Genomic DNA, 15652 nt, shown 5'->3' on the forward strand with positions numbered 1-15652 from the left:
ACATGATCCTGGGGTTTTTATTTCACCACTGTGTCTGTAAATCAAGATATGAATATTAACAAAACAAATCAGGCGCCTTCTTTCCCCGAGGTCGCTCCCACTAGCGTTAGCAACAGGTTTGATTGACATCACATTCACTTAGTTCACTTCTTTATACAGTCTATGGTTAAAAGTTGTGTTTACTCATTCAAGATGGAAATTTTTTTAAGTTCTGAGCTCTTAATAAACTCATTTTAGCAGAAAGACAAAAGCAGAATCTAAACTTTTGTCACAAACCAAAAAAAAAACAAACTAACTAACTAACTTCCTTCTTGGCAAAAACTCAGCTGACATTTCCAAAAATAGAAAATATTTAAAAATGCTGTGACGCTGAACCAAAGTCCAGCGTCGAGATGAAAGGTTGAGGGAAGGAAAACACACCAGTTCATCCCGGTCTCTTTCCACTCGGAGCTATCATTAGATACGGCTTTGGGAAACTCGGATTCCAGCATCAGAATGTTTTGCTTCTTGGTCTCCATGGTAATATCCCTTCAAAGAGTTAAGCTAATCTCTAAAAATATACAGTGTCTAAAGCGGAAGGAGCAAGAGAGGAGTCGAGGTCTTTGGGTTCGGCTGATTTACAGATTGATTCTCATTTGTTCAAAAGGGATTTACAAAGTTTGTTAAAAATTATACCCAGACAAAACTCATTACTAGAACTATTTAGGTATGTAACTACAGTAAACAGCATTATTTTATTTATTTATTTAACCTTTATTTAACCAAGAAGGTCCCATTGAGATTAAAAACCTCTTTTTCAAGGGAGTTCTGGCCAAGCGGCTGCAGCAAATAAAAAATACAGTTACATAATTAAAAAGACGACATAAGAGGAAAAGACAAACAGATTAGTTGTGGAGTCGGCCTCGAGACCTCTCAGTTTAGATTTAAAAGCATTCAAGGAAATCAACTCTGTCATGTTCCATATCGTTTATCATGAGACATTTTATATCCTCGTGAGAATCGCCAGCAAACTGTCAGCGTTACATCACCAGAATGTTCCAAAAAAAGCTACTTAACCACAAGGGAGTCAACGGGGAAGGACAAAGGGGTCTGTTGTCCCGTGCCCCAGGGTCTTAGGGGCCCAGAATTGGACTCTATTCCTATTTATTTGTAAAAGAGGGGGGCCCATGTGAGGCTTCTTGCCCCCGGGCCCCCAAATTTCTGTCGACAGCCCTGCTTGTCCATAATGTTCTCCAGTGTAAATGTAGTTGTTTTTACTCATAGCAAAGTACAATTAAATAAAAGTTGTTTAATCATGAGACTTATTCATAACATTAAAATGATCATTACTCACATCCATAACATTTTTAAACTGTCAGCAACTTTTATTATTATCGTGATATTATCTTTAATCTTAATTCTTTTTCGTCATGATAAATGCAACACAAAATTTCAATATCGTCCCAGGACTAGAGCTAGTATCGAGAAAAAAGTATTGAGTCTACAAAAACAAACAAACCAACGTGATGATCTTCTGAACGGATTTATTTCTGCCATAGACTGTAAAGAAGTGGACTAAGTGAATGTGACATCACCCACGCCGTTCGGCTCAAAATGGAGTTCATAGAGGCTAGCGGTTATAGCGGCGTATTTGGAGCCGAGTTCTGGTTTAGGAATTTCTACTGCAAGTATCATAGCAACCAAAGAGCCAATCTGGAGCGAGGCTGTTGAAGGTAACTCCCCTTCATGCCTGCAGCACTGGTTTAGTAGAGATCAGGCGCTTCGCAACGCTGTCAATCAAGCCTGTTGCTAACGCTAGCGGGAGCGACCTCGAGGAAAGAAGACGTCTGATTTGTCTGTTAATTAATGTTCATATCTTGATTTACAGGCACAATAGTGAAATAAAAACCCCAGGATCATGTAGAGCGGGTTAATACGAACATTTAAGACCAAAATGACGAGTCTGACAGCAGCAGATACAGAGAGAGGAGCCACAGTTTTTCAATGTAAAGTGAACTGGAGCCAGAGTCGATAGAGCCCGGTAGCGCGCCCATGATCACTTCCTGTTAAGAACGCGGCGCTAGTAGGTTAGCTGTGTCCAATTTTATATACAGTCTATGATTTCTCCCTTTGAGTGCGTCCAGATTAAACGATGATGTAATATGTAAAGAATGTTCCAGACATAACTACGTCAGTTTATAGATTTGGGTAATAAAATGTAGAGGGAAAACTCACTGGATAAAAAACTGTCTAAAAACTGCCCGATGTCACATGATCCGCTGTCCATAAAAGTATTGATTAGAGCCGCACTGAACCCTCCAGAGGACATGACCTTGATCTAGAGACTGCATCTCCAGCACATCTGAGCCTCTCTGCTCTGCGTCGTGTTTGTCACTGAACAAAGAGCATGGAAGGAGGAGGCTGGGGCACTGCGTCTGTGGTGACAACCCAAAAAGGGAACAGCGGCTGGCTTCATCCATAGTTGTTTACAGTACGCTGCATTAACGCGTTTTTTAAGGAAGGATTGTGTGTGTGGATGTACGTCTTATACGATACAGACAGCTCAGACGAAGCTGTCAGGTGAACGCTGCGTAGATCTGTGTTTGGCGTGAGGAGAAAAGACTCTGTTTTACTGCTGTGTGTCTTCATTAGAATGCAACACCAGGCTGCAGCTGCACACAGAGCAGCGAGAGAGGAATGATGAAACCAAGGCTAAAAATAGCAGCCTCCCAGGATCCCCCCTCACACAGCCGTGTAAACAGTCAGAGAGCCAGCGACAGGCAGCTCTGGCTCCTTTCCTCCTCCCTCACTCATAAAGCATCTAAGCCATCTGCCCTTCACACACATTCACTCAATTCAAATGAAATAATATAGACAACATTAATAGAGCTAAACTGCAGTCAGATAACAGCGTGAATGATATCTCTGACTGGTGCAATATGATGCCTGCTCTTTACACAGGCAAACAATGTCAGGGCCTGTACGCATAAACAAACACGTGCTAATTGGTTTTGCCGTATTCTTTACACACGTGTTTATGAGATGTTATGAAACTGGCAACGGATTCAATACAGAAGATGAATGTCCCAAATCAGACACGTTCACTTTAGCAAATCAGACTGAATCCTTCTGAAAATCACAAATCAATCGCATATAAATAGCCGCGTTTGTTCGATGCCATGTGACGTGCAGTATGTAAACGACCACACGGCTCAATATAAAAAAAAAGACAGAAATATCCATGTGACGCTGCTGGTGCTCGTGTGCAGCTGCCTCAAAGGTGACAAAAGGGAATCGAGAAAGGAGCAGAAACGTAGATCCTTTTGTAAAATGCGACGTTTATACGATTTTCTAACGTCACATTCACATCCAAACAGAAACTCCGCCTCGATTCTGATCTTGTATCGATAAACACCCCGATCGATGAGGTCAGCACACCTGAGTGCATACATCATAGGCACCAAATTGATTCACCATGACAACCCAATAAGGCTCATAAAGGATGTGTGTGTAGCCGAGGTGGTAACAGCTTCCCCCGGGCCCAGGAATAACAACACTGTTCTAATACGCCCTGAAGAAGACAAACATCAGGTCGCCTCCAAAGCACAGAACTGACAAAAATGCATTTTACCTCGATTCATCAAAACAACATTAATTCTTGACGTCTGCGTAGTATCTCTCACAGCAACAGAAAGCATGTGCCTGTCATCAGCCAACGGACTGCAGGGTCTTGTTTATTATATACAGGAGACAACAGCACATCAATCCAGGTTCTATAGCAACACATTTAAATCAAACACATGAGATTAAATATGGGAAATCCTCTTTCAGGTGGGCTTTACAAAACTAATTACATATAAACTAGAAACATTTTGCTGCTTTGCTGTAAGAAACGGCCACATATTGAGCTGAGACCAGGATAAAAACACTGGCCGTTCTATGTGTTTGAAATATACAGTCGGCTAAACAAAATGTGAGCCTCATCTTCTATTGATCTTAAGTTCTGCAATTCCTGTTTTGTTGTTAAAAGTACAGTGTTTTTTTTTCTTTTCCTTCATTTTGTTTCTTCGGTTTGAGGCACAACGGAGGCTTCTTTTTGTGCTCCGACTCGGGACAAAGCATATATCATACTGTAACTGAGGGAGATGGGTTTCCATGGCGATACCATTTTCCCCTCCTTCCCAGTGTGACATCACAGAAGGCTCCTCTAAACCCTGTGAAGGTGTGTGAGCTGCGGACGTCCGGGATACTGGGTGCCAGACAGCCATTTAAACCGCTAATGTCTCGTATGAATCACATATTGATCGACCGCTGGCTGGACAGCACTAAGTCCTTTTGAAAATGAGCTCGCACAAAAACACGACAACAACATAAACATCGATGTACTGCAAAGATTTTGTGTAAATCCTATTAGATACTGGTTAATAAGTGCAACACAGAGAGCTCAATATTTGGCTTATGCTGACGCTCCAACACAAGCCTGTGTAAGTGCGCCATCTAGTGGATTAACTGCAAATATGAGATTACATCATATTGTTGTACATGTATATATTAGGACAGTTATGCTCAGATCAAATTCATCAAATAGATGTATTAATTAGTAATTAGTAGAAATGCAAATGATTAGACTCTTTGGAAAATAAAAAGTCCATAAACCAATCGTAAGCATTGTCTTTTCCAGCATCTGTTTTTGCTCCTGTATTTCTATTGTCATGTCAATATTTATTCATGTATCTTTATTTATACAGGGAGTATTTAGACTTTTTCATGGCGTCCTATTAAAATATAAATATGGCTCCTACCTGAAGAGAGCATCATTCATTTAACACAACCATAACTGTCATAATAATAATGTCATGGATTTATAGAGCATCTTTCAAGACACCAAAGTGCTTTACACTGCACTATTCATGATGTGAGGTGTATATGTACATGTACATGTACAAGTGTATATGTACATGTACAGGTGTATATGTACATGCACATGTACAAGTGTATATGTACATGTACAGGTGTATATGTACATGCACATGTACAAGTGTATATGTACATGCACATGTACAAGTGTATATGTACATGTACAGGTGTATATGTACATGCACATGTACAGGTGTATATGTACATGTACACATGTACAGGTGTATATGTACATGTACAGGTGTATATGTACATGCACAGGTGTATATGTACATGTACAAATGTACAGATGTATATGTACATGTACAGGTGTATATGTACATGCACATGTACAGGTGTATATGTACATGTACAGGTGTATATGTACATGCACATGTACAGGTGTATATGTACATGCACAGGTGTATATGTACATGCACATGTACAGGTGTATATGTACATGCACATGTACAGATGTATATGTACATGTACAGGTGTATATGTACATGCACATGTACAGGTGTATATGTACATGCACAGGTGTATATGTACATGCACAGGTGTATGTTCTGTATTGTTTGTTGTGTTTGTTCTGTATTAACGCCACTCTGTCAACATTATTGTCAATAATGTCACATATCACTAATATTCAGGACATCTGTAGGTATGTAACTTAAAACAAATAGTATAAAATCCTATAAACACACCTGCAGTATTTCACAAGGGGCCGCTGTGGGGAAGCTGTCACAGAGGAGACGTTCACAGTGAGGTGTCTTGTGTGTGTGTGTGTGTGTTGTGTGCGTGTGGGGGTGTGTGCGTGCATGTGTGTGTGTGGGGGGTAAATCTTACCAGATGCTCCACTGTTCCCTCTGTGTCTGCATCACTGTGTTTCTCTGCTGACCAGTGCATCTGTTTTGCAGACAGTCACCTGTTGAAACAAATGGATTTTCTTAAGCCAATGAGAACCATTAGATTTAAATATACATATGGCCCTTTGGCACAGTCAAGCAAACTCTGCTCTACAGGAGTGCAGGGCTCTTATTCTCCACTAGAGGGCACACAGTAGCTCAAAGTGCTCTGTGTGTAGCAGCAGGGCTCGGAGTGCGCTCCACAAAGGGGCTTTAGATGTGAATGCCTGCAGCTGGTAGAACATGCTGGCTGGACTGCTTTTGTGTTTTCAGGTGTTGTTCAGTGAGCCGAGCATCAGCACTAACAGAGGTGATGCTCATCGCTCTGACTGGTAAATCCCACTGAGTCATCAGCCTCATGGCTTTACGCGCTGGGCCAAACAGTGTGATGTGTGGAGCCTCACGTGCTGTCCTCCACAAAGGCAAATCAACACAAAATACTTTTGTTTTGGGCTTGTATGCAGTGTTTAAATTATACTTGTTGCCTTTGCTACACACACAAACATTCAGGTAGAAGCAGGTTTTCGATATAGAATAATATTACTGAAACTCCAACAGGAACAAATGAATAGATCAAGTGAGTTTATTAAAAGTGCAAATCATGATTAAGTTCAAGAAAAAGTTTTAAAAGGCAATTATGCAACATAAAGAGCCCACACTGGGGTTTACTCATAGACTGTATATATAAATGGACATGGCTAACGCGCTAGCTGCAGCGTTCCAAAGAGGAAGTGAGCATGAGCACACCTCCGGATCCATCGACTCCTAACAGACAAATCAGGCGCCTTCTTTCCCCAAGGTCACTCTCACTAGCATTAGCAACAGGTTTGATTGACAGCAATGCTAAGGGAAGGGGCGTTACTTTCAACAGCTTCGCAGATTGGCTCTTTGGTTGCTGTGATACTCGTGGTCGGAAATCCAAATATGGAACTGCAAATTGGCCCCTATAACTAATCTGGCCTCGATGAGCTTAATTTGCCTGAAGGAACGACTCACTCATTCACACACACATTCACACACACATTCACACACACATTCACACACACATTCACACACACATTCACCTTCATACACACATTCACCTTCATACACACATTCATACACACCCCCACACACACATTCACACACACACACACCTTCATACACACATTCATACACACATTCACACACCCATGTACACAGACACAAACAGTGATGTTTATGTCGAGAGCGGGCTTCGTACCGCCAGCCTTTGGATCAGTGGACAAACACATGTAGCTTGAACCCATCGGAGGTCTGTAAAATATCACTATAGGTTAAAGAATGAAGAAGCCCATCTAGTAGCGGTATGCAGTATTGAATACAAACTGAAGCCCCAAAACGCTTAGCCTTTCATACAGACAGGGCCGGCCCAGCCTATAAGCAGACTAAGCAGCTGCTTAGGGCCCTTAGGCCACCAGAGGGCCCCCAAGAGCCCATACATTTATATTGAAAATAATGATTGGAATGTTTTTCTACAAATTAAACAGCGCTCAGGTGTTTATACTAGTCTAAATATTGCTCTAAAACAATTAGATGTGTTTCATTTCCAGTAGCTATGTGCTGCCTGCATTTGTTTTTAAGTCAAACATCGGCATGGACAGCTACATGTTTACACCGGTGTGAGGGACCCCCCCTTCCCTCGTCATAAAACATTTATAGATGTAAGCCAACTTTTCTCAACTGGAACACATTAAAATGAACCAGAATTGTAGAAAAAAATTTCCAGAATTTAAACATTTCTTCTTTGGATTATGACAAAACCAAAGTCTAGTCAAAGCATTTTGGCCTCCACAAAATATCACAATGAATTTCATACCTTGAGATGCATGTTGAGAAAACGTCCAGAGATTTGGATATCGTTCCATCTCCCGTAAACATCCGGCTCAGGACAGTCACTGCTGCACTCCTGATATCTACAAACAGAAAGAACTCATAACTTGATTGAAGACAGTAAAAATAATAGAATTTACATTACATCTGTGGTTTCCAGAGCAGTTACCTGACCTGCTCCATTTGACAGATTATATTTGACCTACTATTTAATCTGCAGCTTGCTCATATTTATTTTTCATTTATTTATGTATTAAAACATAGTGTCATATACAGTGGTGCTAAGTGGCAATAAGACGTACTAATTCTACTAATTTCTGAGAAAAGAAGATATAGAGAAAGTAAATGGGGAGAAAAAAAAAAAATAAGTAAAAGAAAAGGAAAAAAGATAATACTAATTTATTAATAATAATAATAATAATAAATTAATTAGGTATGATCGGTGAAGCCCAATTGTTTTTTGTTTTTGTTCTCACATGTTGATAACTCATTTATATTAAGGATGTGTGTTACAGAAAGTCAAAGTAGTGTCTTGTTGTTGTGAGCTCAGGTTGCGGTGAGGTTTGAGACTGCAACTCCAAGGTCCCGGCTGAAAACTCGAGGGGACGGGGCTTTTACTGGAGCTGGACCCACACGCTGGAACAGTCTTCCTCTGTGTATTAAAACAGCCAAATCTTTAAATATTTTTAAATCTTTGTTGAAAACGTATTTGTTTGCTCTGGGTTTGAACATGAGCTGAGCGGGACTCTTGTACTGTTTTGTTTCATCATGTTTTTGCATGTTTTGTTTTGTCAAATTGCACTTTATATCGCCTTTGTACAGCACTTTGGGCAGATGTGGATGTTTTTAAATGTGCTTTAGAAATCAATTTGACTTGACTCAAAGTGAATCCCTTTACTGACTCATTAATTACACAAAGTCCTATAGCTAACCATTCGCAGTCCTTCAAGTTATTGTCATTTTTAAGACAAAGATAGTGAGAAACAGGCATAAGGCAGTTGCATAATTTATTTGCTTGACATAAGTTCACAGCCAAAGATTTCACAGCTGCATCACTCTTTGGATGGATCCCACTGTGGATCGAAGAGCTCCCCATTCAGTGTGGTGCCTGTAGTCTCCTTTCTCCAGCAGAAACTGACGCCCACTGAAGTTTGGATGTTCAAAAAACACCCAAGAACCAGCCAGGACCTTACAGGACAGAACCTCATTCCTCTGCCACTGCTCTGGGACAGACTTCATGTTGTCTGACAGCTCCATAGATACACCATCAAAGTTTGGTCGATTAAACAGCTTCAGTTTGTATGGGCCCTTTGCCTGTAAAGCAAATTGGAAACTCAGATAGGAACATTATACAAAATAATGAATCAATTTAAAAATATATGTCATGTAATGTAATATATATCTTACACTTTTGATTATTCTGCAAGATCTCACACAGTCGTTGAAGCCCATCCATTTCTGGAAGCCATTGTAGTCTCCAGGGCCGATCACATACTGGTAGCCAGTGTAGTTGTTTCGCTCGTACACGACCCACCAGCCGCCTTCCACCTTCAGTGAGTTGCAGCGTCGTATGTAGCTGTGGAGATCAGCGGAGTCTCCTTTACAGTCATAAGACCTCCCTTTAAAGTCCTTGTCCTCGTAAAACACAATCTGCAGAAATGGATTAGAAATGGAATAACATTATACACAGAATGACTTTTGATTTGAAGGTTGAATTAATTTGTCACCTTCTCCATGATGAGAGATATAAACACCAGGCAGACGCCAGTACTCTTTATATGAGGTGAGACAAAGCAACCAAACGCGTGGTTAGCAACGGCAACCGTTATTAGAGTTCAAATGTTTGATCTAGATTCTCCCTTTTGTTCATTAGGCCTTTCAGCAAACAATACTAGTTTCATAGTGCCAAGTTTCACAGCTGTAGTCAACTTCCAATCCAAACGCATTATGATTAGGGCTGTAAACACAAAATAACCCCATGGATCATTAAGGCCTCAAAATGCACCTTATTGAACAAGAGAGGTAAAGGTTCTGGTAAACAGAACATAACTATAATCTTTAGTTATTATTAAGTGACTAAATCAGACTTATAACATTCTGGAAAAAGTGCTCTGTCTCCATGAAGTTCCTAGTCAAAGAACGGCAAAGTGTCTTCAACTTGGTGAACTAGATTTGCTGATTTTGCCTCCATTTTGATACTAACTTATTAGTGTGTACTTATCAATATAAAGCAATGCAGCAGAGGGTGTAGACATATACTTGCACATGTAGCCAATTATTTTTAAAATATATTTAAAATATTAAAATATGACTACTTAAATGCACATATAAAGCAAAAAGAACTACACAAGAAAATTAGTGAAACTGAACATCTGAAACATATGAAGGCAGCAAAAGCGTTCAGCCGAATCTGCCACAGAAATAGAGCCATAAAAGTGTTTTTCTCAGCTCTTTGCTGGTGTCTTCTGCCCTTTCGTCTGGATCATGATGCACAAATGAAATTAACCGCGATCGCAGAGCTGCTTGTTCATCACCTTTTCAGATCATTTGAATGACAAACGCGAGTTGGAGCGAGTATAAAGTATAAAAGCCTGCTGGCAGCCACAGGTCGTTGGACACATTCCCACAAACTCACTCATCGCATCAAACATGGGCAAGGTAACACACACTGTACAAATTTAACTCATTTCATAGTTCAAATATACACAAAGAAATGCAATTAGCGAGATTATAATTTGTTTGACTTTTTGCAGATCATCTTCTACGAGGACAGGAACTTCCAGGGGCGCTCCTATGAGTGCATGAGCGACTGTGCCGACATGTCCTCCTACCTGAGCAGGTGTAACTCCTGCAGGGTGGAGAGCGGCTGCTTCATGGTCTATGAGCGTCCAAACTACACTGGAAACCAATACTTTCTAAGAAGAGGCGAGTACTCTGACTACAACTCCTTTGGCATGAGCGGCTCCATCCGGTCCTGCCGTCTGATTCCACAGGTAAGTCTGCTGTTTACTGTGAAGAACAGAAACACAGTCTGTAGTTCTCCAAAACCATGTCATATCCATAATATAAAAGACATTAATGAAGCATCTGCTGGATTAACTACAGCACAGAGGGTCTTACCGGCTGAGGATCTATGAGAAGGAGAACTTCCAGGGTCAAAACTTTGAGCTGCTGGATGACTGCAACAACATCCAGGACCGCTACCGTATGCCAGACTGCCAGTCCTGCACGGTGATGGACGGACACTGGCTGATGTACGAGCAGCCTCACTACAGAGGCAGGATGATGTACTTCAGGCCTGGAGAGTACAGGAGCATGAGAGACGTGGGCTACAGCGGCATGAGGATCAGCTCCGTCAGGCGCATCATGGACTCCTGTTAAAACACAACATTTCAAATGGTTTGACAAATAAAACGCATGAGACTCAAAATCAGCTGTGTCATAGTGTGTCAATATAAATGTACCATGTGTTTCAAAGGGATGGAAATCTCTAACCAATGAAACATTAAAAATCACACAAAATATAATTTTTGAATGGGCAAAGTCCTCAAAATATCACAGAAAGATGAAACCATGAGTCAAAAGGTCTAGAGATGGAGAATCTCATGTCTTGTCTAATGGTCAGTGATGTGGTTGAGGTTTTAGGATGAAGAGGTCACAGCCCGTCCTGTCAGTGAAAACATGTGAAGCAAGTGCAGACTTTGCAGGAAGCCTATGGTGTCTTATATTGTTTATGTTCATGAAATATACAGTGGTCCCTGGTTTATCGCTGAGGTTATGTTCTAAAAATAACCCGTAATAAGCAAAATCCGCAAAGTAGTCAGCTTTAATTTTTTTTACAATTCTATATGTTTTGCAGCTATAAAACCCCTCACCACACACTTTATACACTTTTCTCACACAGGCTTTAACATTTTCTCACATTTCTCTCTTGTTTAAACACTCTTAAAGTTCAAACCTTTTGCTGAGGAAAACAAATTGCAAACATACAGCACTTCAGAGTCACACTGCGATCCAACGTTTATGTAAATTTGTCTGAACACATTCTGTGCTGTACAGGAGACACGGCACGGAGGAGACTGATGGGCAATGGTCTACAGTCCAACAGCCAATCAGGACGCACAACACAATGCATGATCATATGCTGTGAAAAAAAGCATTAAAAAATCCACGAAAGGCAGAGAAAAGGTGATCCGAGATATAGTGAGGGACAACTGTACTAAATAAATACTAAAAGACATTTTTATTTTGTTTTTGAAAGGACTAAAATCAAATCGAAAATCAAGATGATGAACATGATGATTCTTAATATGCTCAAAATATGTTTATTACAGTAAAGTACTTCAAGACATTTTATCAAATTATTACCACATAACAACAGCATTGAAGAAGGGAACTAGACATACTGACACCATATGTGCTCTGAGACGGCTCATCTGTTCACTCATACACACACGCACACATACACACATATATACACTTATACACAAACATACACACACATACACTCACATACACACGTTTATACACAAACATACACAGACACACTCATAACCACTCGAGTAAAGTAAAGAACAATTCAAATCTGTCACTGGATTAGAAGTTGTGGGAGTGAAGACGTTTCGCTTCACTTCAAACAACTTTCTGTTTCTGAGGGACACACAGACTCACACAACTAATGTAATAAGATAAATGTAATAATATATAATGATCCAAAACTGTTCTAAACAAACTCATGTGTCAGAGGGAAAAAAGATATATATATATAAAATACACATTTGATCTCAACTATATATGTATATGTATTATATATATTACACACACATATAATATATATATATTACACACACACATATATATATATATTACACACACATATATATATATATATATATATATATATATATATATATATATATATATATATATATATATATATATACACACACATATATAGTTATGTGTGTGTGTGTGTGTGTGTGTATATATATATATATATATATATATAAAAATAACAGTTAGGAAAATAATGGTGTTACATATTGTAAATTGACAAAAGAAAATGTTAAACAAAGGGACAAAGGGTCCCAATACATTCAGTCCACCTGTGCCCCTCTGCTGAGCTGGGACACTTGGCAATGCACCAGAAACATACAGTGTGGAATAATAACCATTTCCAGAGCGATTAGCGCACATTACAGCCCTGTGTGTTTCCTGCTGAGTCAGATATTCACACAAAGGCTCTGTACTTCATTAAGCTATCATGATGAGTATAAAAGAGTGAGCGTTTAGACAGACCAAAGTGCCAGTCCAATCAGGGGTACAATTGGGAACTACAATGGGCAGAGTAAGCTTCTTTCTTTATTATTATTATTTTTAAACGGCTTTACTACAATAATGCATTTTAATATTCAAAACTTGATTTAATTCCAGATCATCTTCTACGAGGACAGGAACTTTCAGGGACGTTCCTATGAGACCAGCAGCGACTGTGCTGAACTGACCTCTTACTTGAGCCGCTGTAACTCCTGCCGTGTGGAAAGTGGCTGCTTTATCGTGTATGAACGTCCAAACTACATGGGTCACCAGATGCTGGTGAGGAGAGGAGAGTACCCTGACAACCAGCGCTTGATGGGAATGAGCATGAGCGACTGCATCAGGTCCTGTCGCATGATCCCAATGGTATGAATGTATACACCTATATATATCTATATATGAATATGCTGTTTTGGAACTGTGGAAAAATTCACTGGTTAAGTTTCATTGCTTGTCTATCTACAGCACAGAGGTCCATTCCGAATGAGGATCTACGAGAGGGAGAACTTCAGCGGTCAGATGAATGAGCTTGTAGATGACTGCGACTCTATCCAAGACCGTTACCGTATGTCGGACTGCCAGTCTGCCCATGTGATGGACGGACACTGGCTGATGTACGAGCAGCCTCACTACAGAGGCAGGATGATGTACTTCAGACCTGGAGAGTACAGGAGCTTCAGAGACATGGGAACATCCCCCATGGACATGAGGATTGGATCCATCCGACGCATTATGGAGTCCTGCTAAACACAAGAGCCTCAAGACTTGAAATGTTTTTGTTTAAAGATTGCATAAATAAATGTATTCAAAAATACACAGTTACTTTCTGTTTCTATGTTTTGGCCTTTCACATTATGATGAGATATATAAAGTGACAGTTAAACTATACACATATTTACCACATATATCATGACAAATTCTGTAACAAATTCTATAATAAGTAGAGTTTAGAATAACAAACATGATCTGTAATAAACACATTTGGGATATGTGTAAATGTGTGTATTATTTCATCCCAAATCATTATTTAAAAAAATCATATTTAATCAATTATTTACAGTGACAAATACAGTCAAATCTGTGTAATGAGCTTACAGTCCTGAAAATAAAAACTGACTTTTGTATAAATTATATTTTTATATTAAGTTTAGCTTTGTTTCTTTCAGAAAAAAATATATAAAAATCACAATTACAACATTGATGGAAGGTTCCAGTTATATTCATTATGTACAGGACAACAGTATGTAGATGCCACTGTGGGGCTGGACTAAGCTGTAAACGGTTGGTCCAGTTTTCTATGGCTCTGCTGGCTCATGCATTTGTACAATAGAAGCTCTCCCCTTTTTCACCTCAAGTATAAAAGTAACAGTCCACAGCACCAGGTATGCAACGCTGCCACCACAAAGACAGTCACCATGGGCAAGGCAAGTCCACATTGTACTATGGTCAAACCCACACTAAAAAAGCATCGGTAGTATATTTAACATCCATTTATATTAATTAACTAAAACTGGTTTTATTTTACAGATCATTTTCTATGAGGACAGGAACTTCCAGGGTCGTTATTATGAGACCAGCAGTGACTGCCCTGAGCTGACCTCCTACCTGAGCAGGTGTCACTCCTGCAGGGTGGAGAGCGGCTGCTTCATGGTCTACGACCGAGCCAACTACATGGGAAACCAGTATTTCATGAGGAGGGGCGAGTACTCCGACTACATGAGCATGATGGGAATGTCTGACTGCATCAGGTCCTGCCGTATGATCCCAATGGTAAATTTAAAAGCGCACTTTCCGGAAATTTTTCTTTTTATTGAATATTACTCAATATTTTTTGCTTGATGAACACATTTCTGCTAACATTACAGTACAGAGGGAACTACAGGATGAGGATCTATGAGAGGGAGAACTTCGGAGGTCAGATGCATGAGACAATGGACGACTGTGACAACATCCAAGACCGCTACCGTATGAACGACTGCATGTCCTGCCATGTGATGGACGGACACTGGCTGATGTACGAGCAGCCTCACTACAGAGGCAGGATGATGTACTTCAGGCCTGGAGAGTACAGGAGCTTCAGAGACATGGGAATGAGTGGAATGAGGTTCATGAGCATGAGACGCATCATGGACTCTTGGTACTGAATGTTCACTAAAACCCATGAATGAAAGAAGATACTCCTGTATTTTCACTTTAATTAACTGGTTGTTTGGAAGTTCCCATAACAAAGGAGTGAAAGTCAATAGAAGTAAGAAGAATGTCAAGAACGTTGGTGTGGGACCTGACTGTCTGCTGACAAATAAGAACTATTTTGTCATTAATAAATACAATTTTGGTCAATTCTTGGGTTTTTTATGATTTTTTTTTTAAATAAAAACAAAATAACACATTCACAGAAAAGAAGACAAGTTCACTAGTAAAGATGGCAATGAATATGACGATATGTTGATGTAATAAAATCTGTTACCAGCCACAGGTTTAGCAGTGAAACATTACATGATGGCAGAAAGTATGTACGCAAAAATACATACATTATATTATTATATAAAACATCATGCACTGCAGGACATAAAACTGATGTTGTTAAGCAAAATCCAAGAGAAATACAACTGGAAAAAATAAATGTTTTTCTGGTGGGGACAGTAGTGAACATGGTTTACATGCTGTAAACATGTCATAGGAGTGGACTCATTTCCAATTAT

At 39.7% G+C, this 15652-nt stretch overlaps 4 protein-coding genes across 4 annotated transcripts; 3 read left to right on the top strand and 1 right to left on the bottom strand.

Annotated features, from left to right (window-relative positions):
• Positions 1-8675: 8675 nt before the first annotated feature.
• On the bottom strand, positions 8676-9299 carry crygs4 (crystallin, gamma S4; the record flags this gene model as incomplete). The annotated part of the gene is made up of 2 exons (XM_033987273.2): positions 8676-8948; positions 9042-9299. Coding segments are annotated over 2 exons (531 nt in total), but the record flags the coding sequence as incomplete, so codon positions are not given.
• An 870-nt stretch (positions 9300-10169) lies between these two features.
• Positions 10170-11064, top strand: LOC117389570 (gamma-crystallin M3-like). Its single transcript, XM_033987260.2, has 3 exons — positions 10170-10292; positions 10388-10627; positions 10740-11064. The coding sequence occupies exons 1-3, from the start codon at positions 10284-10286 to the stop codon at positions 11013-11015; spliced, it is 525 nt and encodes a 174-aa protein (XP_033843151.1). The 5' UTR covers positions 10170-10283; the 3' UTR covers positions 11016-11064.
• Positions 11065-12893: 1829 nt separating this feature from the next.
• LOC117389565 (gamma-crystallin M3-like) lies at positions 12894-13764 on the top strand. The gene is made up of 3 exons (XM_033987255.2): positions 12894-12981; positions 13068-13316; positions 13416-13764. Exons 1-3 carry the CDS (start codon positions 12973-12975, stop codon positions 13695-13697), a joined length of 540 nt encoding a protein of 179 aa, XP_033843146.1. The 5' UTR covers positions 12894-12972; the 3' UTR covers positions 13698-13764.
• Positions 13765-14365: 601 nt separating this feature from the next.
• Positions 14366-15206, top strand: LOC129456162 (gamma-crystallin M3-like). Its single transcript, XM_055230726.1, has 3 exons — positions 14366-14374; positions 14457-14720; positions 14816-15206. The coding sequence occupies exons 1-3, from the start codon at positions 14366-14368 to the stop codon at positions 15092-15094; spliced, it is 552 nt and encodes a 183-aa protein (XP_055086701.1). The 3' UTR covers positions 15095-15206.
• The last annotated feature ends 446 nt before the right edge of the window (positions 15207-15652 follow it).

This window comes from Periophthalmus magnuspinnatus, chromosome 21 (genome assembly GCF_009829125.3).
Source record: "Periophthalmus magnuspinnatus isolate fPerMag1 chromosome 21, fPerMag1.2.pri, whole genome shotgun sequence".
NCBI lineage: Eukaryota > Metazoa > Chordata > Actinopteri > Gobiiformes > Gobiidae > Periophthalmus > Periophthalmus magnuspinnatus.